Raw genomic sequence first — 22,407 nt, 5'->3', positions numbered from 1 at the left:
TGTGAAGGTATATGTGAAGGACCTATAAGAACCTGTAAAGATAACCATATTGGTTCAGCGGTTAGTGGGATCCTTCCGTATAGACAGACAAAGATTCTGTTACTTTTATAAATTAATGTGATTTTGATAAAGTTGGAAATATTTCGCGGGAAGTAAAAAACCCTTTTTTCTTACAAAAAAGGTAAAATATAAATAAATCTTTTTGCTCTTACTGTTTTTATTTATCCATCCTTTTTAGTCCATTAATACATTGTTTAGAGTTAGGAGTGTAGCTACTCTATAACTAGGGTTGTACTATATCCTTTTTAGTCCATTAATACATTGTTTAGAGTTAGGAGTGTAGCTACTCTATAACTAGGGTTGTACTATATCCTTTTAGTTCATTAATACATTGTTTAGAGTTAGGAGTGTAGCTACTCTATAACTAGGGTTGTACTATATCCTTTTTAGTCCATTAATACATTGTTTAGAGTTAGGAGTGTAGCTACTCTATAACTAGGGTTGTTCTATATCCTTTTTAGTTCATTAATACATTGTTTAGAGTTAGGAGTGTAGCTTCTCTATAACTAGGGTTGTACTATATCTTTTTTAGTCCATTAATACATTGTTTAGAGTTAGGAGTGTAGCTACTCTATAACTAGGGTTGTACTATATCCTTTTTAGTCCATTAATACATTGTTTAGAGTTAGGAGTGTAGCTACTCTATAACTAGGGTTGTACTATATCCTTTTTAGTCCATTAATACATTGTTTAGAGTTAGGAGTGTAGCTACTCTATAACTAGGGTTGTACTATATCCTTTTTAGTACATTAATACATTGTTTAGAGTTAGGAGTGTAGCTACTCTATAACTAGGGTTGTACTATATCCTTTTTAGTACATTGATACATTGTTTAGAGTTAGGAGTGTAGCTACTCTATAACTAGGGTTGTACTATATCCTTTTTAGTTCATTACTACATTGTTTAGAGTTAGGAGTGTAGCTACTCTATAACTAGAGTTGTACATACAAACTGTTAGTCCATTATAGAGTTAGGGTGTAGCTACTTTATAACTAGATTTTTTCTATATCCTTTTACTTTACTCTATATCTGCAGTTAACCGTACAACCGTCTAACTTTTTGTCACTTTGAGACGACGTTATACTATTATATACTATTAAAACTGATTTTTTTAAAAACAAAACTTTTCTTTGTTTATTCAAGGAGAAGATTTTCTATAATTATTCAAAGCGAAAGTTTTCATAATTATGATTGTTCCGTTTGTCTAAACTTCTGTCAAAATGTCCGCCTATCTTATAAGAGCTACTAATTATTACCTCACCCTCGCCGAGTTTAAGTTAATATTTTGTATCCAAACCACTCAATAATCTCTTTTCTTACACAACTATGGGGAAGTTTGTATATATGTGTGCTAGTATCAAATGAGCCATGAGGCCTCATAAGTAAGAGTTTAATTTTAATCAAAATCATTAACATTTATTTAAATTGAAAATAGTAATATTTTAATAAAAAATAATTGTTCTTCATACTTCATGGCCTCTGAATCAGTCATTTCGTTCATTCATTGATCTAAAAAAGAAAAACCAATTCAATGCAATACCTTTTTTTTAGTAGTCTTTTTTTCAATCAGTCTGCAAAATACATAAACTATTTCTCACTATATCTTCTATATTTATTGTGAAATGTGCATTAGGGACGGAGCGGACATTGGGATGTTTATTACAATAGTCCCCAAAGTCTTTTGATAATGTTTCCTTATAATAAAATAAAATAATAAAAACCTTTGGGACTTTTATTAAATTTTGATCGATTGGTTCATTTTGTTAAAAGTCTAAACGTTTCAACCACTAATGTTATCTACAAAAACGGTAATTTTGTGTATCATCATTGGGGATGTACATTAACTTACCAGCTATTGTCTTATCCATTTAGATTCTGAATGTGCAAACCTGGTTTCTGGCATACAAAGCATTCTGTTTTAAAGCATCCTTGGTCATTCCATTCGTAATCATCAGCCCAGAAAAGCTAATATTATTCAAAATAAATTAGAAGGATCTCGCTAGCCACTGAACCAATACGTAACATTGTAGCTGTTTCTATTAGGTCCTGGGAATGTTTATAACTATTTTTGGGGTTTGGAACCACCACCCTCCCCTGAGAGAAATCACTCATAGAAAAAAAATAATTCTCTTAATTTTCTTTTTGAAGCAAAAATATAAAATGGTGGGTTGACAACTTCCCTGTTCCCCTTAAAAATCAATCAACATAATTTATTTTTACTTTTTTTTTCAACTAAAAATATGGGGAGGTCGAACTCAACCCCCTCCCCTTTCCATATCAAGTGCACCTAGAGGCCTCTAGGTTTTTGTTAAGAGGTCTGATGTAACCTTTCATTTAAACACGACAAACCAACATGACAATATTCAATATCCGGTGGATTAGAACCGGTTCTCAGCCATATTTTAAATTTATGTAAAATGAAAATCATAAAATTAATATCAGACTGTTAGCAGGGTCCTGCTGCCCCCTGGGGCTATAACTGGTTTTAGTCTTACTATTTTTTTCATTTTAATATCCACAGAAAGCTGTCATTATTACTATGCGATAAATAACTATTAGGGCGTACACAAAAAATACTTACTTGCAAGCAGTGTTCTGTTCCATTATACAGATTGTTGGGTTCACCTTCAGCCCAATCAGTAAATGGCCCAACTAAATTAAAAATCATAATTTTCAATATATCAAGAATAAATGTATAAGCATAGATGTATAACCCAGACAACTATATGGATCCAGTGTTGGGGACCTTTTTCATCTGCTAGTAATATGCTTTGTTTTTTAGCGACTTTTCTGTTTTTATATTTCCGTCGCTATTATCTGATTTCAAAGACCCATAGCAAAACCAGGACAGATTCTCTGCCCTGTGAGCAGAGATACATTTAATGCATGCGCTCTCTATTCTTTTACTTTAATAATGCAACAAATCTATGTATTTCTTGCACCTTGCATGACTTAAACTTTGTTATGTTATGAGAAATATTTTTTTGGTGTTTTTTTGGCGATTTTTCTTGACAGTGTAGTGGTACCCTTCCCTATAAACCTTCCCAGGACCTAAGATGAGCTAAACTTTAAAGAAGAACCATATCGGTTCTTTTGGTATACACAGAGATCCCGAAACTTTATAATAAGGAAAAACATGTTGATTGTCATCAGAAAAAATATAAATCTCACCCATAGCTCCACCCAGCCAGACAAAGTCAGTGATGGATTGCTGGTCCATATTTTGAGCTCCTATCCACACATTCTCTCTACCAGCTGTCATCAACATGGCTAGATCTGAAAGAACCTGTCCCAACTTTTGTGATTTTTTTCAAATAGTTAGTCGGTGCTTTCAGTAATTAGTAGATGTAAACTGATCCATAGAATTTAGATATGCAATCGTTTTTTTGTTGTTGTAGACCTCTTATTTTTGAAGTAATTCAATTTTTTTAATTAAGTTGGTTTTAAGGTCACAGGTCTCCTTAACTAAACCTTAGATTTAAAAAAATCTCCAAAGAAACGGACAACGGGGCCTTCAAATAGGGCACAGTGGTGGTTAGAAACCGTTGGAGATTAAATCTTAGCTGCTCCTTCTTGCCAGATATTGCAATTTGAAGTTTTATGGTAAAAATGCCTAATATTACAAGAATTCCAAGGATATATGCATATGTGAACACCTTAATTCATCAAATAAAAAGGTAAGTTTAACATTTGAGGAGTTTAGATGTCTCTGCATATGTAAACTACACAGTCCCTCCCCATTTGGAAAATTTTAAAACTTTAAAGAATTTATTTTAACAAGAGTAATGAAAGAGGTACAATGTCCAGTTTAAACTATAAGCTAGAGGCTGATACCATGAAACTACTAGAAAAAACCTAAGTTCAAGTTTACATATAGCTAAAGTTAAATTAAAATACTCAAAACCCCCTCCCCCCCACCCCTTACAGCCCATAAATTTCAGGGGGGAGGGGGCGGGGGGGGGGGCAAAGTAATAGTATTATGTTTTACTCAAAACTACTTCTAAGTATTGTGAAAAAAAATTATATGTAAGATTCTTAGGCCCAAAGTTTCTGGAAATATTGTTGACTACAGGGCAGAGTTCTTTAGATATCACTAAAGAAATATATAAGCTTTAGTACTTAAACTTTAGTAGGCATCAAAAACTCTTACAAATATTGCTGCAACCAACCCCCTCCCCCTTCTTAGACCACAAATTATTAGGAGGGGGGCATTGGATGTGGAAAATAATCTTGTGTTACTTTGAAATCACTGACTTATATTAAGCAAACTTTGGATTTAAGCTTTTTTAGGATATTAGTTACTTTTACAAATATTGCTGAATCCCCCCCTCCCTCCATCTGTTGGAAATAGTGGCTAGTGGCATAGGTAAATAATATTGTGTATCATTTAGAAACCTCTAGAGATATTCAGGGTTAATATTTTAACTTTTACTTTTATAAATATCTATTCCAACTACACAGACCCAATTTAGTACAATTATTTTGCTGCCTAATCTCCTCCAACCTATTGGACTAATAAATGAAATATTGTCAACCCATTGCTCTTTCCCCAAACATTGAATAGGTAATACATATAAAGCAATTTGGAAATTTAAAAGCTTTATTCCAAAATTTGCTCCTTATTGCTTTATTGGTTCCTGAGTAAAACACAGGTGATGAGATTGTATGGAGGGTAGCTGGAGAGGGAGGGGGAGGGCAAGCAATAATTTAATACTTTTTTTATGGGGGTGGAGGAAATTGTGCAGCAATATAATTTTTCTGGATGGGGTTTGTTGAAGTTGGGGAAAGGTCAGCAATATTTGTAATTATGGACCTACAAAAGTTTAAATCCAAAAGCACACTATATCTTGAGTAATCTCTAAGTAAATCACAAGGGTATTGCTATACTTGCCTTTATTACTTAATTGGAGGGGAGGGAGGGGGGAGGGAGATTGTATAGCAATACAGAGGGAAAGCGGGCTTGGAGTGGGGGTTTCAGCAAAATTTGTAAAAGTTACTTTTGACCTACCAAAGCATATCTCAAAGGTTTGCTTTGATGCTATAATTCTAGCAGTTTGTTAGAAACACAACAGAGTAGTACCCTTTCAACTGCAACCCTCCCCCCTTTCTCTCTTTATAAATGTTATGTTTTTGATTTATGAGGGGAGGGGAAGAGGTCAGCAATATATGTAAAAGTGCTTTGGGTCCCACAACAATACAAATCCAAAATTTTATATCTAATAGTTTTTTAAAACACATTGGAATGATCTTCTGCCACCCCCCCCTTCCCCCCCAAATTAGGTTAGAACGAAGGGGAGGGGGGGGGGGAGAAGGTGGTCAACATAATTTCTACAATCTTTTGGCCTAACAACCTTCCATTAAAATTTTTCCTACTATACTTCAATTAGTTTTTGAGAAACACATAATAGTATTACTATGCTTCTCCCCCCCCCCCCTCCACCCTAAAGTTTGTAAGTTGTGGGGGGGGGGGGGGGCAGAATTACTAAAAGTAACTTGGGCCATATGTAAACTTAAACTTAAGTTTTTTCTTCTGGTTCCAGGGTAACAGTCTTTAGGATAAAGTTGTAAATTGGACAAACCTCTTTAAGATTATAGTACCTTATTTATTACTCTTATTGAAGTTAAAAACATCATTTATAGTAGTAAAAATTGTTTTGAATAGGGATGTAGTGTGTAGTTTACATATGAAGAGATATCTAAACTCCTCAAATGTTAAACTCATCCTTTTTATTTGATGAATTAAGGTGTTCACTTATGCATATATCCTTGGAATTCTTGTAATTTTAGGCATTTTTGTGATATTCGGCAGCCGTGAGCCATGTCTATGGCAACCCTGACCTGGGTTCGGAGAAGGGCCGAGGGCCCTCCCCCGAGTCCTGGGGAAGGGGTCAGCCGACCCCCTCCCTATGCCTAAAATTAATGATAGATTTTGACAGCCTTATTATGGTTAAGCTGTATTGTTAATTCCCCCCACCCTTTCCAGGGATGGGGGATCATTATTGCCCAAACTGATTATTGTATATGCATTATATTGATTCTGTTTATGATTACTTATTCCAATCTGTGTATTTATTGTTTGTTGTATATAACTTTAGTAAACCTTAGACCCTGAATAAAGGAACAACTGAATAGACTCTGTTTGTTACTAAGTGATTGCTAGAGAAGCATAGCTTCTCTATAATATATGTGTCCACGTCTGTTCGCACTGCCGTAGTCATTTGAACTCGGGTGTCTGCCATTTAACCAAGGCGGATACCACAACTTTTGGTGTCAGCTGTGTGAGATTACGGCAAACCACAAGTGTAGAGCAGACGCGCAGCTGAGGCTAAGGTACTCCCAGCAGTGAAACTGGCAAAACTGACACAAGCAACCTGAATTACCCACCCTGGATAGCAAGGTCTAACTCTGTATCTGGCAGTTGTGGAAGCAAAACCTAGCGAAAGACCACTAAGTGTGGCGGAACCCGAGCTGCGGAGAGTAGCGAAATCGGACGAGAGACTGCGGAGAGCAGCAAAACTTGACGGAGAACCGCGAGAAGCGCCGACATCTAACGGAGGATTGAGCGCTCAAGGGCTGAAACAGGCCTGCGGACGGGCTGAAACAGGCCAAATAAGTGCAAACGGCTGAAAATAAGCCAACATTTACTGCAAGAGATAGCAGGATCCGAACCAGCGGCGCTGCAGGAAGGGACATTCCCTGCCGCCACCAGCCGGATTCGGATACACGGCGCTGCAGGACGGGACATTCCCTGCCGCCGACGGGCTGAAACAAGCCAAATAGCTGCGAGCTGTGAGCGAAAATACGAGTGTAGTGTACCAAGCAGAAGAAAACTACGTTAACTCCAAGTATCCTGAGAGGCTACAGCGCAGCCACCCATCTAGAAAAACAGATATTATATCAGATTTTAGGGATTACCACCCTGGTGTGAAAGCTGAACAATAGATTTATGGGCAAGGCTTGGTAAACAAATTTGTTGTGTATTGTGATAAAGCCAAAAATAGAACCTAGATGTAATATAACAATGCATTGGTAAACAATCTGACCCCAAGCCTTCAGCACGACAAATACACCCCCTTATCCCAACGGAAGGGGAGGGGCCCACCATAAATTGAAGCAAATACAATTGAGGTGACATAACAATAAGCTCAGGATTAAGGAAAAGGCACAATTACCTCACCACCCAGTTACTTCAAACCTGCAGCACCCCCCTCCCCATAGGGGGGAACGGACGGTTTTACCCCGTCCCCTTACGCACTCCCCCTTCTACCCACACTTGAATAAGTCCGTCCACGGTGCGGAGATAGCGACCGGGAGAACAGAGCGCCATTTACGGGTCGCGCAGCAGAGCTTGGGACGCAACAAAAATTCAACGGACGAAGGAGATAAAGCGGACCAATGAGAGAGCAGATTGAGGGATAAGTGCGCGTTTTACCTGTGTGCACAATCTGACGGCGCGTAGGCGCGTTGCAAGGAAAGGAGATTCCACGCACACACACACACACAGGAGCGGAGCTACTCCATAGCATACAACAGAGATATTTTTAGAAAAAAGGACTTGCAAGCTCCTCCCTCCTATCTATAGTGTGATAAGGAAAACCAAATCAGTTCCTGACAGCAGTTCAGACCCTCAACAACTATCTACACCTACCAGCCTACCTTACAACTCAGAAGCTAGTGACAAGTACTCTAGTGTACACCTATTTTAGATCTTTGTAGTTTAAACTACCAACCTAGTGATAAACAGTGTTGGCTGCTAGGCTAGAAAGCCATAAGTGTAAACCACCTATAGCATTGACTTAAAACTTAGTGCCCCGCCACTGAACCTTTGACCCGATGGAACAGCCACAAGCGCAAGGAGGCGACCAGCTCCAAGGATGGCTCCAGGACGATCCCCAGCCGGCTCCAGCCGAGTACCGCAAGCTGATGCTGAGTAACCTGCCGGAGTATCGAGGACCGCCCAAGCAATCCTGGAATTCCCACATCCGGAGACTAGAAATGTCATGGGCGGCTTACCGTGTGCCCCCCCATGACACACTGAATCGCCGCAACGCCCTCTTACTATCCCTGGCGGGGCAAGCAGTGGAGATGGCCTCTCATCTGTTTGGAGAGGCAGGCCAAGCCTTGACATATGAACAAGTCAAGGCCGAGTGTGAAATGTTATTTCGTCCAGCCTATGAGTCTCAGACCCTGAAGCAAGCCTTCAGAGACTACAGGCAGCACTCGACAGAGCCTATACAAGCCTACATATCCACAAAGTGTGCGCTGTACCGGGAGGCCTACAGCCACGAAGACCTGGAGTTATTGATAGATGAACTAAATCGCGGCATTCGTAACGCTAATGTGAAACGCGTTATGATGGGTCATGAGATCGCCTCGGTACCTGAGTACACAAGGCGAGCCATGTTTACCGTGACCATGATCACCAAGCAGCTGAAGGAGGGCGTGTGCCTAGTGGACGCCACCAACGGGCTCACGGGATCGGCCAGCGTCCAGTTGCCCCAATACGATGAGTCGGAGCCAATGGAGATTGGCGCCTTGGCTCCGGGTCTCCACCAGATGGGGAAGGTTGCCCCAGACGACAAGATTCCAGGCCGCTGCTATCGCTGCCATGGGAAGGGCCACCGAGTCAGAGATTGTCCTACGCCTATGGAGGTCAGCCTAGAAGAGAGACGCACCCAGCCACGCCATGACCGTCCTGCCAAATGTGAACGTTGCCATTATGCAGGCCATACGGCAGCCGAGTGCAAGGCTGACTGGGACCAGGTAGCTGGCCGGAGACGCATAGCTGACAAGGGCGCTCACTCAGGAAAGCCCAGCAGAGTAGCCAACATGGAAGGGAGCGCGCCCCCAGCAACACTCAAGCAAGCAGCCGCCCCCAGCGCAGTGGGCAAATCTGAAGGAATGTCCCAGTTCGGGACCATCCCAGCTAGGATCAACGTGCTGGGAGGAGCGGCTGAACCCAACCGGGTTGGCCTGGGCTTCAGCCTCACCACTTGGGACCGGAGTTCGTGCAGCCAACCAACATTGCGGAGCCAGAAGTCCTGAGGCCTCAACCTTTCAGCCTCAACATGATGGGGCCTGCCAGACCGAGTCTACCCAGCAAGAGCGGAGGGGCGCTACCCAGCGCCACCGAGACAGTGTACGGGGAGGCCCTGGCGGCCGCTGAGCGAGAGAGGCAAGAGGCGCTAGCCAGCGCATCGGAGTCAATGTATGGGGCGCCATCCGGCGCCGCCACGTGGGAAGGACGAGAGGTGCGCCCCCGCACCCCCAAGCTGATGTCTGGGGCGGCAACCGCCGCCGCCACCTGCGAGGACTGGGGGGTGCTATCCAGCGCCCCCACACTGGTGCCTGGGGCGACAACCGTCGCCGCCACCGAGATACCTGGACCCTGGAACGAGCCAGCAGCCCCAGAGAGAGGGGTGACATCCGTCACCCCCAGTCAGCCCGCGCCACCAGCCAGCAGGGAGAGTCCAGCTATCCATCATCCAGCGCCACCAGCCAGCAGGGAGAGCCCAGCTATACACCATCCAGCGCCCCCTGCCAGCAGAGAGAGCCCAGCTGTCCACCACCCTCAACTGAGCCAGGATAAGTTAAAATTGACAAATGTATTGTATCCAAAGTATTGTAACCCTCCAGCCTTGCCTGTGCCTCCCGCACCAGAGGCTGGGGAAATTGAGATTTGGGGTTATCAGGACTTGCCTGTGCCACACGCACCTGAGTTCCTAGGGCAGGGGAGGGATGTAATACAGGGCGAGCCTGTGCCACACGCACTCCAGCCCCATGCCACTGGGCATGCCATGGACGAGGGAAGGGACCCCTTGGGGCTAGGGGAGCCGACACCCAGGCAGGCGCCAGTCGCCTGTCAGTCTGTCATTGGGGAGGGTATCGGGACGCCCCGGGCGTCCAAAGATAACACTCAATGGAAATTTATATCTAGCCAGGAGCAGCCCAGCAGTGTCCAGCCCCAAGAAGCAGTTGTGGCCCGAGCCGAGGATCCCCAGATGCGTGCGCGAGGTTGATGGCTGTCTGGTAGATTCTCACACTGGTGGATGGTCCTGTGGGGCCTACTGCTCGCAGCTGTGTGGCCTACAACTAGCTATGTCTTGGTAGGGTGGGACTGTGCCAACCCCACCCATGTCACCGCCTACAACAAGGAGCAGATGTGTAGCAAGGAGCCGCTACACCAGGAGGTGCCCTTGGGCCATGAGATACATGTCCTGCAGCAAGTCAAGATTCGGGAGACCACGGGATATAGCTGTCAACTCGCCGTGTCCCAGTGGACATTTAGGTGTGGAGTCTGGGGCCACCTGAAGGTGACCTCGGTCCCCACTCTCATGCGGCCAACCAAGATTGACCCCGAAACGTGCCGAGACCTGGCCAGGAACCGAGTCTACACTCTGCCAGGCAAGACCCAGCCATTGACGTTTCAGCTGAACCACCCCCTGTTCTTTACCCTCGATATGGTGGGCGCCTTGGTCAACAGCCCCGAGGAGGTGGGTTGTGAAGGGGAGGACGTCCATTTCGAAGGCCAGCTGTACCGCAATGAATTAGTGCTCCAGGAGCGACGGCTGCTGGTCAAGGAGGAGACCTACGTAGTCGAGAATGGACGGGTGGAGTCCCAGTCTGACCACCTGACCCTAGAGTGTCCCCATTCCGAGCTGTCCTGTATCACTGGAGAGGCCACATACGTGTGGGACCACCTGGGGAGAGATTGCCCCTTGAGGCTGATCCGCAGCCTCCAGCCCAGCCTGGTGATGGATGCGTTCCTGGTTGACCATCAAGCCCAATTCTTCATCAACATGACTACCCCCACCTCAATAGTGAACTGCGACTTTGAGGCCCATGCCACCAACCACCCAGCATTGTTTGTGGCAGCCGACCCAGCCGCGGCAGCGCTGCCCAGAGTATCGGCCAGGGACGTGGATGTCCCCCTCCAGGCCCAGATACATGCAGGTTACATCGGATTTACCCTGGAAACTCGAATGAGAAGCGCAGCAGCAGAAGAAGTAGCGGCCAATTGCTGGAAGCTCCAGCAGCTAGACCCGGCCCATCCGGTGCGCGTCCAGGGGAGCACGTTCTCTGTTTTGAGGGGAGATGTATTGCTCCAGCTTACCTGCCAACGTAATAAGTACGTGGTCAGGGAGAGCAATGAATGTTGGGACAAGGTGCCGGTGGAGCCCACAGGATTTGTAGATGCCGTGACAAAGGTGTATAGCGGCCACGCCACCAAAATTCCCTGCTCCTCCACCTACCCCCTAACTGTACACACTGAGGAAGGATGGATAGAGCTAACTCCCGCACCTAAGAAGAGGCCGCCCCCTCTGGATACACCCAAGCAGCTGCTGACCGAGCCCTTGGATGACTTCAGCACGGGAGGATTGTATTCGCAGGCCGAGCTGAACGACTGGCAGCAGCTACTAGCGTTTCCAGCGTATAAGGCCGCCATGCTGACCGGCCTGTCATATGGCTCATGCGTCCAGCAAGGCAGCTGTTCAGCCACGGGAGACCATGGGATCGTGTCCTACGATATTGACCGACTGGCGGAGGAAGGAGAAGCAACCCTGGATGTCTGGGCTGGGTTCAGACAGGCTATTCACGAGTGGGGAGATGGCGCAGCCATACTGTGTCTGCTGTTGTTGATCCTCAAGCTGCTGGGAGACTTAACCATCATTTCCCTGGCAGCCGCACAAGGAGGTGTACGAGCCGCCATGAACGCGATGTCACAAGTATTCCTGTACCACCCAACCTTGTATCCCAAGGCCCTGACCAGAGCCAGGCTAACCCATGCCAAGTCCCGGGACTTTTCAGTGGACTGGGATGCCATTCCTATTGGCCGGGAAGCAGCCGAGGAGATGGTATCCATGCAATCAGCCGATAGTGGAAATGACCGCCCAGGCAGGCCTGGGCCACACTCTGGAAAGCCCCGCGGTCCCTCGGGAGGTCAGGCTGTTGCCCAGACGGTCAACCTGGTAGCCAGTGCCCCAGCCGCTGCCAACAACAACCAGAATGCCCCGTTGCTGACCGGTCCCGCAGCGGCTGCGCCCCATGCCAACATGACACCCGCTGGCGCCGAGCTACGTGTCCAACAAAAGCCAGCCTCTATCTTCTATCCCACGTTGGGGGCCCATCAGCCCTGAAAATCACCACTAGGATTCCATTGAATCATTATCGCTTGTATATATATATATTAGCCCCTAAGGAGCGGGCCGAAGGCCTCAACCACTGTCGGAAGTCTGGCAGGGAAACCCCCTCCCAGCCTTCCGAGGGGAGAGTTGTGGTATTCGGCAGCCGTGAGCCATGTCTATGGCAACCCTGACCTGGGTTCGGAGAAGGGCCGAGGGCCCTCCCCCGAGTCCTGGGGAAGGGGTCAGCCGACCCCCTCCCTATGCTAAAATTAATGATAGATTTTGACAGCCTTATTATGGTTAAGCTGTATTGTTAATTCCCCCCACCCTTTCCAGGGATGGGGGATCATTATTGCCCAAACTGATTATTGTATATGTATTATATTGATTCTGTTTATGATTACTTATTCCAATCTGTGTATTTATTGTTTGTTGTATATAACTTTAGTAAACCTTAGACCCTGAATAAAGGAACAACTGAATAGACTCTGTTTGTTACTTAGTGATTGCTAGAGAAGCATAGCTTCTCTATAATATATGTGTCCACGTCTGTTCGCACTGCCGTAGTCATTTGAACTCGGGTGTCTGCCATTTAACCAAGGCGGATACCACATTTTTACCAGAAAACTTTAAATTGCAATATCTGACAAGAAGGAGCAGCTAAGATTTAATCTCAAACGGATTCTGACCACCACTGTACCCTATTTGAAGGCCCCGTTGTCCGTTTCTTTGGAGATTTTGTTTAATCTAAGGTTTTGTTAAGGAGACCTGTGAGGTACAAACAAAGAAGAAAATTGCCACAAGAACAAAAATAGTAAGATCTTTAATTTAACACCTTACTTTTTGAATGCCGTTGAGTAATTATTGAAAAAAAACTTTGAACATTGGAGCTCGTCACGAATGGGTTAGAACAAAATCAAAAAAGTTAGGACATGTTCTTTTCAATAAATCATTGTTTATAATTCAAATAGATATATAAGATATAGATGCATATTGCCTAAAGCAGCCAAAAAAAACAATGGAAGAATTATCCAGCCATATTATTGGTTAGAAATTGGACAGATTTTGATACAAAGGGGCAGTTATTTTATCATTTAATTTACACAATGTGACGGCTATGATTAATTGAATTTCTAACTCAGGGTTATAAAAGCAAGAAGTGATAAATATATTAATTAAATTTGATATGTAATTACCAACTAAATGCAAAGATAATTTATTAATCGAGGAAGAACAATACGGCAAAACATAATAATTTTATGAATTATGAACACTCATTTTTACAAATTGATCTAAGTTACCTTAATGGATATAGAGATACGTGGATATATTGACAGGGGAAAATTTGTTGTTAACTAAATTGCTAATATGGACCTTATTTATTGGTCAGTTCGTTCATCCAGTAGGAGAATAGGGGTGGGATGAAGTAGGTGGATAGAGGTATAGTGATTTTAGCCAGCTGCATGCATCACTTAATCAGACTACAAAAAAATCTGGTGCAGCATCCAAGTATTAATATATCGATTGTTACCTTTGACAAATGAATTATCCTCCTCGTTGTCCAGCACAGCAAGTTGAGCATTCATTCTTTCACAAGCTCTTACAGCTTCCACCCAGGACAGCTTATTCTCAACTGCATCCATGTAGCACATTCCTAAGTAAATCATAGGTTAGTTGGATCAAATGTCCTTACATGGGACTGCCATTTGTACATTCGGCAAATGGACATGCAGTAAATCTATTTTGTCAGTGGTAAACTGAATTTTAGTTGTATAAATGACAAAAAAATATCAATTCGAGGCAAAACCACATCTAACATATTAATCGTACTGTCGATAATACATCTACAACTAGCAAAAACACACCTGCCTAATCCAAACACACAACAACTTAATGCTGTAAATTACATAGGAAAAAAATACTAATAGATTATTTCAATTGATAAAATGAATTTAGATGGTCATGTCATAAAAAGTTTGTAAAAAAACACAATAGGCATTTTTTACGATAAGCGATTTTTGAGATGGAAATTATCATAATTTCAAATAGCCAATTAAGGGAAACCTATTGAAATAGTCAAAACAATACAAAAAATGTTTTTTTTTTATGTTCATAAAAACCTAATTTAAATTTACCTGTTGCAGGATTCAAAGACCAGCCATCCTCACACGCTCTTACAAACTCCACTTTAACAATAAATTGAAAGTATTAGTAGTTTAGGAATATATTCAATGTATAGATGGCTTAACCCAAAGATATAAAGACAACAAATGAGAGATTGTGTTTATACAGCTTTTGGTTATGTCCAATCTTTCCCTAGGTAGATAGTTTATTCATTATGCCTTTGGGAAAAAGGCATATTGTTTTCACTTCTTCCACCAACCCAATTTTTTTAGTACTTTCTCTATGGCTAATGTCCCATCCCTTTCTGTGTGTTCTTAACTTGATACAGTTAGAAGAATAGTTTTTGTCTTGTAAGAAAGGATATCAATATTTTTTAATTAAAAAAGGCATCAGTTTTCATAGATTCTAATCTTGTTTACCTTGAGTTAATACTGGCACCAGCAGAATAAAAGCACGGAAGGCTGAAATCATTTTGCTTTCCTACGCAATCAAGTTGTTGTTAAATACAAGGAAGAACATATATAAAAGCGAAGCCTTGAAATAAAAAAAGTTGACAGAACATGAACACTTATAGAGTGTCAAACTTAAAGAGTAGAATATTAATTCAAAACTATGATTCAAATGGTTATAAACTTGATGTATTAAATTCGTAAATATAGGATTCTTCTTAAAGACATACTCTTAGTGTTGTCCTAGGAATCATTGTTCTAAAAATCAGCTGAATAAGATATTTATATTACATAAAAAATGTTTCAATAAGATTGAAAATCAGCACATTTCCATTTGATTACGGACTTTCTAGGAACGATTATATGGTTGCTACGCTTTATAAACCTTATATAATTGTTACAGCAATCATGATTTAAAGTTTAAAATCTATAGGACATTTCCAACATGTCCAAATCAACGAAAAGAGCAATCCGTTACGTACCGTCGGACGTACAGACCTAAATTGTAAAAAAGCTTTACCTTTAATAAGAGCAACATATAATATATGCTAAGAGTGTTATGTAATAGTTGATTATGAATTGAACTTTTAGATTTAGATTTATGTATTAACACTTCTCGAAAAATAGTTTTATTGAAAATATGAATTCAATTTGTACATCACTTACCCAAATGATTGTAAACTTCCAAATGATAAAAAAAAATAATTTTGTAATTTTTTTATCTTTTCTTATATGATATCTTTTTAGTAGCGAAGCTACTCTATAACTTGCAATGTCCGTCTGTCTGTATGTCCGTATGTCTTAGTTTGGGGGAAACGTGATTTTCTCGGCTCCTATAAAAGATAAAAGGCTGAAATTTTTAGACAACATTTCCATTATTAAGGAGCACAATTAACTATAAAACATCAATGGCGGTTGGACCGCTTTTTAGCAGGTTTTAGGCTATTTTTGTATTTTTCACATTTTTGTCCATATCTTTGGTGTTTATGGTCCGATTTCCAAATTTTTTTTCAGTTATAGTATCAAAATTAAGTTTCCTGTCTTTTCAATGAAACAATTATGACGGTCAGACTGCCTTTAAGCAGGTTTTAGGCTATTTTTTGTATTTTTCACATTTTTCTCCATACCTTTGGTGTTTATGGTCCGATTTCCAAAGTTTTTCAGTTATAGATATCAAAATTTTATTTCCTGTCGTTTCAAGAAAACATCAATGGCGGTCAGGCTGCCTTTTTGCAGGTTTTTGGCTATTTTCATATTTTTCACATTTTTCCTCACATCTTTGGTGTTTATGGTCCGATTTTTAAAATTTTTGTAGTTAAAATATCAAAATTAAATTTCCCGTTGTTTTGAGCATCCATTTACTTTGACTGACAGTCTGTTAGTCATAGTACTGAAATATAAGTATCAAGAAATTAAAAACAAATGTTAAAAAGGTTTCGTGATTTTTTTCCTAATATACATGCTTTTGACAACTAATCTTTAAATTCTTATACATATTTTTTCTGCTTCGCTACTTATGGATGTTGTCATCCTTGTTTTATATAAATTTTGTACATTTTGTTAAAATGATGGAAATGCTACTAGTCAGGGAAGTAGGGGACTTTGGGCTGTTTATTGCAATAGTCCCCAAAGTTTTATAATAATGTTTTCTTATTCATCGGCTTAAAAACTTTAAAGACTTTTATTATATTTTGATTGGTTGATTTATAAAGTTAAGTGTCTAAACATTTTAACCACTTATTGTTATCTGCAGATGGGGTAAATTTGTGTATCATCATTGTGGTTGTACATCAATTTATTGGCCATTTTTATGATTTCTAAAAAAATGTAGAAATACCTGTTTTGTAAATAATAATGGCTATAAATCATATTTATCTTTGTTCGAGTTTCGAGTACTTAAAGGAAGCCTGCAAGAAATATATCGCGTTTAACTGCTGAAAGACTGCCCTTATTAAACACAATACCCTAAATTTAAAGCCTCCAACTTCAATAACAAAAGAGTTTGAAATTACATTTTAAGGAGTTGAAGCTGGAGGCTTCAAATTAAGGCTTTGAGTCTTTGTGTAGCAGTCTTTCAGCAGTTAAAGCGGAATATTTCCTGCAGACTTACTTTAACAGAATTCAGTTAAGCCCTATGATTATATACCATTCTTGTTATTGATGATCAATTACTAAATAAGGTCAGCTGAATTCTAGTTTCCGATTGTATACATATCACCCTCATTCTATCTCAATATTTACTACTAGCTAAAAAAGCTTCAAACTTAAAAAAAATCAAAGATTGAAAAATTTAAATTTTTAATGTATAATGTTTAAATCGTTCATACATTATATTGCTTTTCCTTTACCGCTGAAAATAGCTTTTCCAATAGTCGGGTTATCTGTTGTACAACTTCGGAAATTGGAGAAGAAATTGGCAATCAATTTTCAGTTGATCCTAAATTATGTGTTTTCTACCAGGGAGTAAGGGAGGGGACAATGGGCAGTTAATTCAATTTTATATTTGTGACCCTTTAAGGTTGAAAACCCAGATATTTCCAGATTAAACAAGTATTTGCAATATAGCAACCTTTAGTGGAAATTTTTGACTTTTTGAATTGTTTTTAATTCGAAATGCACCATCCTTAAACTGATGCTTTACTAAAAGCCTTGATTCTAGAGATCAAAACCCTTGTTAACAATTCATTTCCATAATTGTTATTATTTAAACTTCGGAAAATTAAGGAAACATACCATTTTACTTTTACAACTTCTTTTACCCAAATTTTTTTTATTGCATTTATTAAAAAGCTTAGACATGAAAAAGCCTTTAAATAATTTTATTACAAAACTTACTAAAACAATTACCTTCCTACAGAACTTTTAACTCAAGTTATTTCATTTAACGAAATAAAAATGAGATACCTTGCGTCAAAATTTCATACTACATAATTAAATAGTTGAGAACATAAGTACATCTTAATTTTAAAGATCTTAAGGTTTAAGTAACATATCTTAGGATAACTGGTAGCTGCGCTCCTAGCATCCAAGACAGGAAAATAAAATAACACCATCTTGAGATTTTAATGATAAACAAACCTTGAACAACTCAGGACTTCGTGAATTTTCCCCAAGATTGGTTAGAAACTGCTAAATTCTTGCATGTTCCCTTTAAGCCAGTCCCCAAAGTCTGAGACTCCTAAAAATTGAATATTCGATCCATTGTCCCCTCCCTTACTCCCTGGTTTTCTACATAGTTGAAAAGATACACGCAATAATGTTGTATAATTATATTATTCCCTAATCCTTAATTCTTCATTATTTATGAAGTGTTGTTTTTATTCAGAGAATCCATATCATCAATTTGATTTTAAAATTTTCTTGCATAAAAATTAGTTAATTATTTTTATGATTTCAGTTTTAGGCTTTGCTGAGATTCTGTTTTTCCTTGTCTAAAATTATATATAGAATGTTAATTACATCTATTTTATTTGTTTTTATTTGTAATAATAGTGTGAGATAAGGTATGATTTGGAAAAGCAACTCTTTATATTAAGAAACCCGTGGCATTAGCGTAACGTGTCGACTTGCTGTTGATGAGGTGTTTGGTTTAAGTCCAGACCACAATGCGCCATACTAGAGACGTTAAACATGGCATCTACTGCTACTATGTCTTCTGAGGACTGACTTCAAAAGTAAGTCTAGTGGAAATGCCTTGGCCTATGAAAAGGCGCAACTCATTACCATGCACAGTTAGAACTTCTGGACAAAGATCGTGCAATCATAGGGTTGGTTGTCTCTTCTGTAACCAAATACCCATCGGGCAAATAGTCGCATTAATCAGATGCGGAGTAGATTTGAAGGTGGAGGGCTAGAACCTGAAGCGACACCTCGCCCCTAGAGGTAAAACCCTATATATCCATAATACAAAGTAGTATACACCTAGCTGTGGTGGTTTTAAGAATTTTCTTGGGGTGTGGGACACCTCAAACCCTCCCCCCCCCAAAAAAAAAAACTCCACATTTTTTTAATTACCTCTTGGGGCAAAGCCCCTAGAGGATAGGGGCGAAGCCGCTAGTATAAACATAAATTAATGTACATTGTGCTACCAAGAAGGATATAACAAAACAAAACCTGTAGTGGTGGAAAAGTTAGTCATTAAAGGTTTGTAAAATCCAATCAAAATTTGAGCCCAAAAAGATTTTCATTTGATTAAAAGTGTCAACCTCTCCATAGGTTTTATATTTTCACACAACAAGGATGACAACATCCATGAAAGCGAAGATTTGTAAACAAACAGTATAACAAACGAACATGTACACTTGTAGAGTATTATAACCTTAATAAGCTGAATTTTAATTTATAAGTCTAAACAAAATTTATACAGATTTATTTAAAAACTTGAAGGATACTGTTTAATGACATTTTGCTCATAAAATATTGTTGCCCTAAGAATAATTGTTCCAAAAGTCAGATGAATCACATCATTCAAAAATTTATATTAAATAAGTAAAAATCATTATGTTTTAATTGGACATACAGACTTTCTGGTAACTATAGAGCTGCTACGATTTCTAAGTTTTAAGGGTTAAGGAATAGTTATTTCTCGCATCGTATTATAAACTGCTTTCCGCGGATATAGAACGTATAATTATGAGATTAAAACTAGTTTTTTTAGGCCCGAGGTGCCGAAGTCACCGGCTAAAAAACTGGTTTTAATCTTATGATTGTACATTTCTATATTCGTAGAAAGATGGATATAATACGATGCTAGACATAGTTTTTTCGTATGGATGAGAACCGGTTCCTATCCACCGGATTCGAATGAATACGAGAAAATTATACTTTTAAATCTTTATTTTATAATCAAAAATAATTTTATTTACATTATATGACATTCATTATAATTTTATTTTATTTACAAAGCATTAATAAAAATAACAACAAAAATTGTTCATCAATTTTTGTAGATAATTGTCTTTTTTTTAATAAACTATTTTTGATTTTATATCATTTCAAGAACAATTAATTAACTCTTTTTCCAGTAAGGCATCGAAACCGATTATTATCCGCTGGATTAGAACTGGTTCTCAGCTATATTGAAAAATCATACATATCATCATAGACAATTTCCCACGAATAAGAAAATCAAAATCATAAAATTTTAAATTTGTTAGCCAGGACCTTCTTCCCTTCGGGGCTAACAAAACATGAATTAATGTTATAATTTTTCCTTTACTATCCGCGGAAAGCTGTCTATAATACGATGCATTAAATAACTATTAAAACATCGACAGTAATATTCAGTGTATTTTTAAGAGAAAAATAATAGTAAAGTATTATACAGAAAATAAATTAACTTCAAATTAAAGCTGCTTAAATTGTTCATATATGGGATCTTAATATAAAATAATGGACTAAAACTTGATTTAAATCCAAAGTGATGATAAACAAAACTACCCTTTCGTAAATAAAAATTATTGGTTGTAAAGAAGTTAGGAACCAACCAAACAAAGTTTTGGAGTTAAAGAATAGAATAATTATAAAACTTTGGGTACCAGAGTAACTAACAGCCCAATGTCCCCTCCAAAACTAATTTATTGTACTTATTGCCAAACAAAGACAAATAAAAAAACACAAAACCTAGTATAACTATAAAGCATCCAATAAAGAAATGACAATTCTTTTGGAACAGGTTCCTTAGAGCAACGATCCCCACCCCCCTAATACTTTTGAAAATAAAGAGGGGAGGGGAGTAGTTTTTCCCCCCAAGCTTAGCCCTTGCTGGGGGACCTAACCCTAACACTGCGTGGCAAATATCTTCGGTGTCCTAACTCTTCAATATAACCAAATTTTTATAATTTCAATTGGTTTTAAAAAAAGGGAGTGGTGGGGGGGGGGGATACAATTATTTAGACAATATGAATTGGTTTTTTTTGTGATAGTAATAGTGTCTAACTTTTTATCTTTGTGACCTAACAAAAATCCATCTCTTTTTTAGGGGTTTTCTTTCCCACCTCTTCTCTCATCCTTCAATGTTTGTTACGTCACAAAGATAAAAAGTTAGACACTATTATTAGGTTCAAAAAAAGCATTTATTTTTAACATGTAAAATAATTTTTTGTCACGTTAAATTTTCATCCTTTAAATGTTTGGTAGTTGAATTTTAGGATAAACAAACAATCAAGGTTACTAGGGATAGGCCAACTGAAAAAAAAACTATATTTTAGACATATATTATGGGATGTAAGGATGGCACAGGATTATATAATAATATCCATAGTAAGGGTTAAAAGTATTTTATTATCAGGGATCGAAAGAGATAAGACAATGGCCAATAAATGTACATCTCCGATGATGATACTCAGAATTACCACTTCTATTGATTACAATTAGTGGTTGAAGAGCTTGGACAAACCAGCTTAATAAACCAACCAATCAAAATTTTATAATAGTCCCCAAAGTTGTTTAGCCAACGAAAACTATGGTGACTAGTGTAAAAAACAGGCTAATGTCCCCTCCCTCCCTGTTTATCAACTATCATCCTATTTCTCTTACTTATCTTCAGTTGCCCTTTCCCTACAAGTTTCTGCTTTAAATTTATTTGTTTCCAATTTAAAGGTCAAATTTTTAAATTGTGAATCAACAAGGAAATAAAATTGTCAGCAAATAAATTAGAAATGTTTGATTTTCAATCAACATATGTACTTGAATGTACTTTGACAAGGATGAAAATGTTCTTGTAAAACACAGCAATAATAATAAATAATTCACCTTTGAAATTTGATTATAACCGTCGTCAGACATACGGATTTATTGAAATTATAGACTAGTTTTGATTTTATAAAAACTGAAATTATTTCAAATTTTAAAATATTAAATTACAAGAACAAATAACTAAAATACACATTTTCACTAAAGTTTAGTTATTCTCTATTGGTTTTGAGCAAGTTAGCCAATAAAATTTAGTAAAGTATTGAATTAACCAATAGAGGATTTGTCATGGTAAAATCTGACCAATAGAAGACCAGATATTATGAAATCAAGTAATTAAAACCAATCAGGGTTGAGTTATATAAAAATAAGTTAGATTTCATCTATAAACTGTTATTCATCTCCTAACACTTTTATGTTTAAATCAACTAATCGCTGACCAATCGGAGCACAGATTTTTTTCCAATCAGCTGATACACGACCAATAGGAGGACAGATATCAAGGGATCAGCTGTTTGATGACTGGAAATAGATGTTACACTCATACAATCTCTGTAGTGGTTGTAGCCCACGTTGGATATTGCGCATAGGTGACCATGACGACACCTGAAATAAAAAAAATACTACATAACAAAGAAATCCACTGATAAAAACTCTAACAAGATTAGTTTTCATTAAAACAGAAAGATAAATAGCAAAGTTGAAACAAAATTGTAGGTAAATTGGTTGCAAAACTGCATAAATACAAGATGTTGTTTAAAGACATGCTTACATTTTTAGGACTGGCTATAGAGATGCTTTACTTATAACATTGTACATTATTGTAATAGGAATCAGTATATCAAATATCAGATGAATAGGATAAATATATCTCATAAAAAATTTTAGTAAAAATAGAAATCCTCATGTTTTAATTGGACATACGGATTAATGAAAAAAGAGTTGCAAAAAATCAA

At 39.0% G+C, this 22,407-nt stretch overlaps 2 protein-coding genes across 3 annotated transcripts in view; both read right to left on the bottom strand.

Annotated features, from left to right (window-relative positions):
- Positions 1-1,454: 1,454 nt before the first annotated feature.
- On the bottom strand, positions 1,455-14,818 carry LOC145305509 (salivary C-type lectin 1-like). Its single transcript, XM_080147135.1, has 7 exons — positions 14,729-14,818; positions 14,321-14,371; positions 13,717-13,839; positions 3,232-3,336; positions 2,642-2,712; positions 1,950-2,025; positions 1,455-1,569 (listed from the first exon to the last, which is right to left on the bottom strand). Exons 1-7 carry the CDS (start codon positions 14,778-14,780, stop codon positions 1,562-1,564), a joined length of 486 nt encoding a protein of 161 aa, XP_080003261.1. The 5' UTR covers positions 14,781-14,818; the 3' UTR covers positions 1,455-1,561.
- A 6,776-nt stretch (positions 14,819-21,594) lies between these two features.
- Positions 21,595-22,407, bottom strand: part of LOC145305519 (acid sphingomyelinase-like phosphodiesterase 3b) — a 97,015-nt gene continuing 96,202 nt past the window's right edge. For both annotated transcript variants that reach the window (XM_080147147.1, XM_080147148.1), the window contains exon 18: positions 21,595-22,057. In XM_080147147.1, coding sequence (XP_080003273.1) covers positions 21,880-22,057 — 178 coding nt within the window. In that variant the 3' untranslated portion in view covers positions 21,595-21,879. The remainder of the gene's footprint in view (positions 22,058-22,407) is intronic.

The sequence above is a fragment of the Acartia tonsa genome, chromosome 14, assembly GCF_053477335.1.
Source record: "Acartia tonsa isolate MP-2025a chromosome 14, ASM5347733v1, whole genome shotgun sequence".
In the NCBI taxonomy this organism is placed as follows: domain Eukaryota; kingdom Metazoa; phylum Arthropoda; class Copepoda; order Calanoida; family Acartiidae; genus Acartia; species Acartia tonsa.
Note: the sequence above shows the minus strand (reverse complement) of the source record. Positions and strands in the feature narration are given on the sequence as shown.

Coding starts and splice junctions, on each gene's coding strand:
- LOC145305509 (XM_080147135.1), bottom strand. CDS start 14,780: ATGATTTCAGCCTTCCGTGCTTTTATTCTGCTGGTGCCAGTATTAACT. Junction 14,372..14,728: donor GGTGCCAGTATTAACTCAAG/GTAAACAAGATT, acceptor TTATTGTTAAAG/TGGAGTTTGTAAGAGCGTGT. Junction 2,713..3,231: donor CTGGCTGGGTGGAGCTATGG/GTGAGATTTATA, acceptor TTTTTAATTTAG/TTGGGCCATTTACTGATTGG.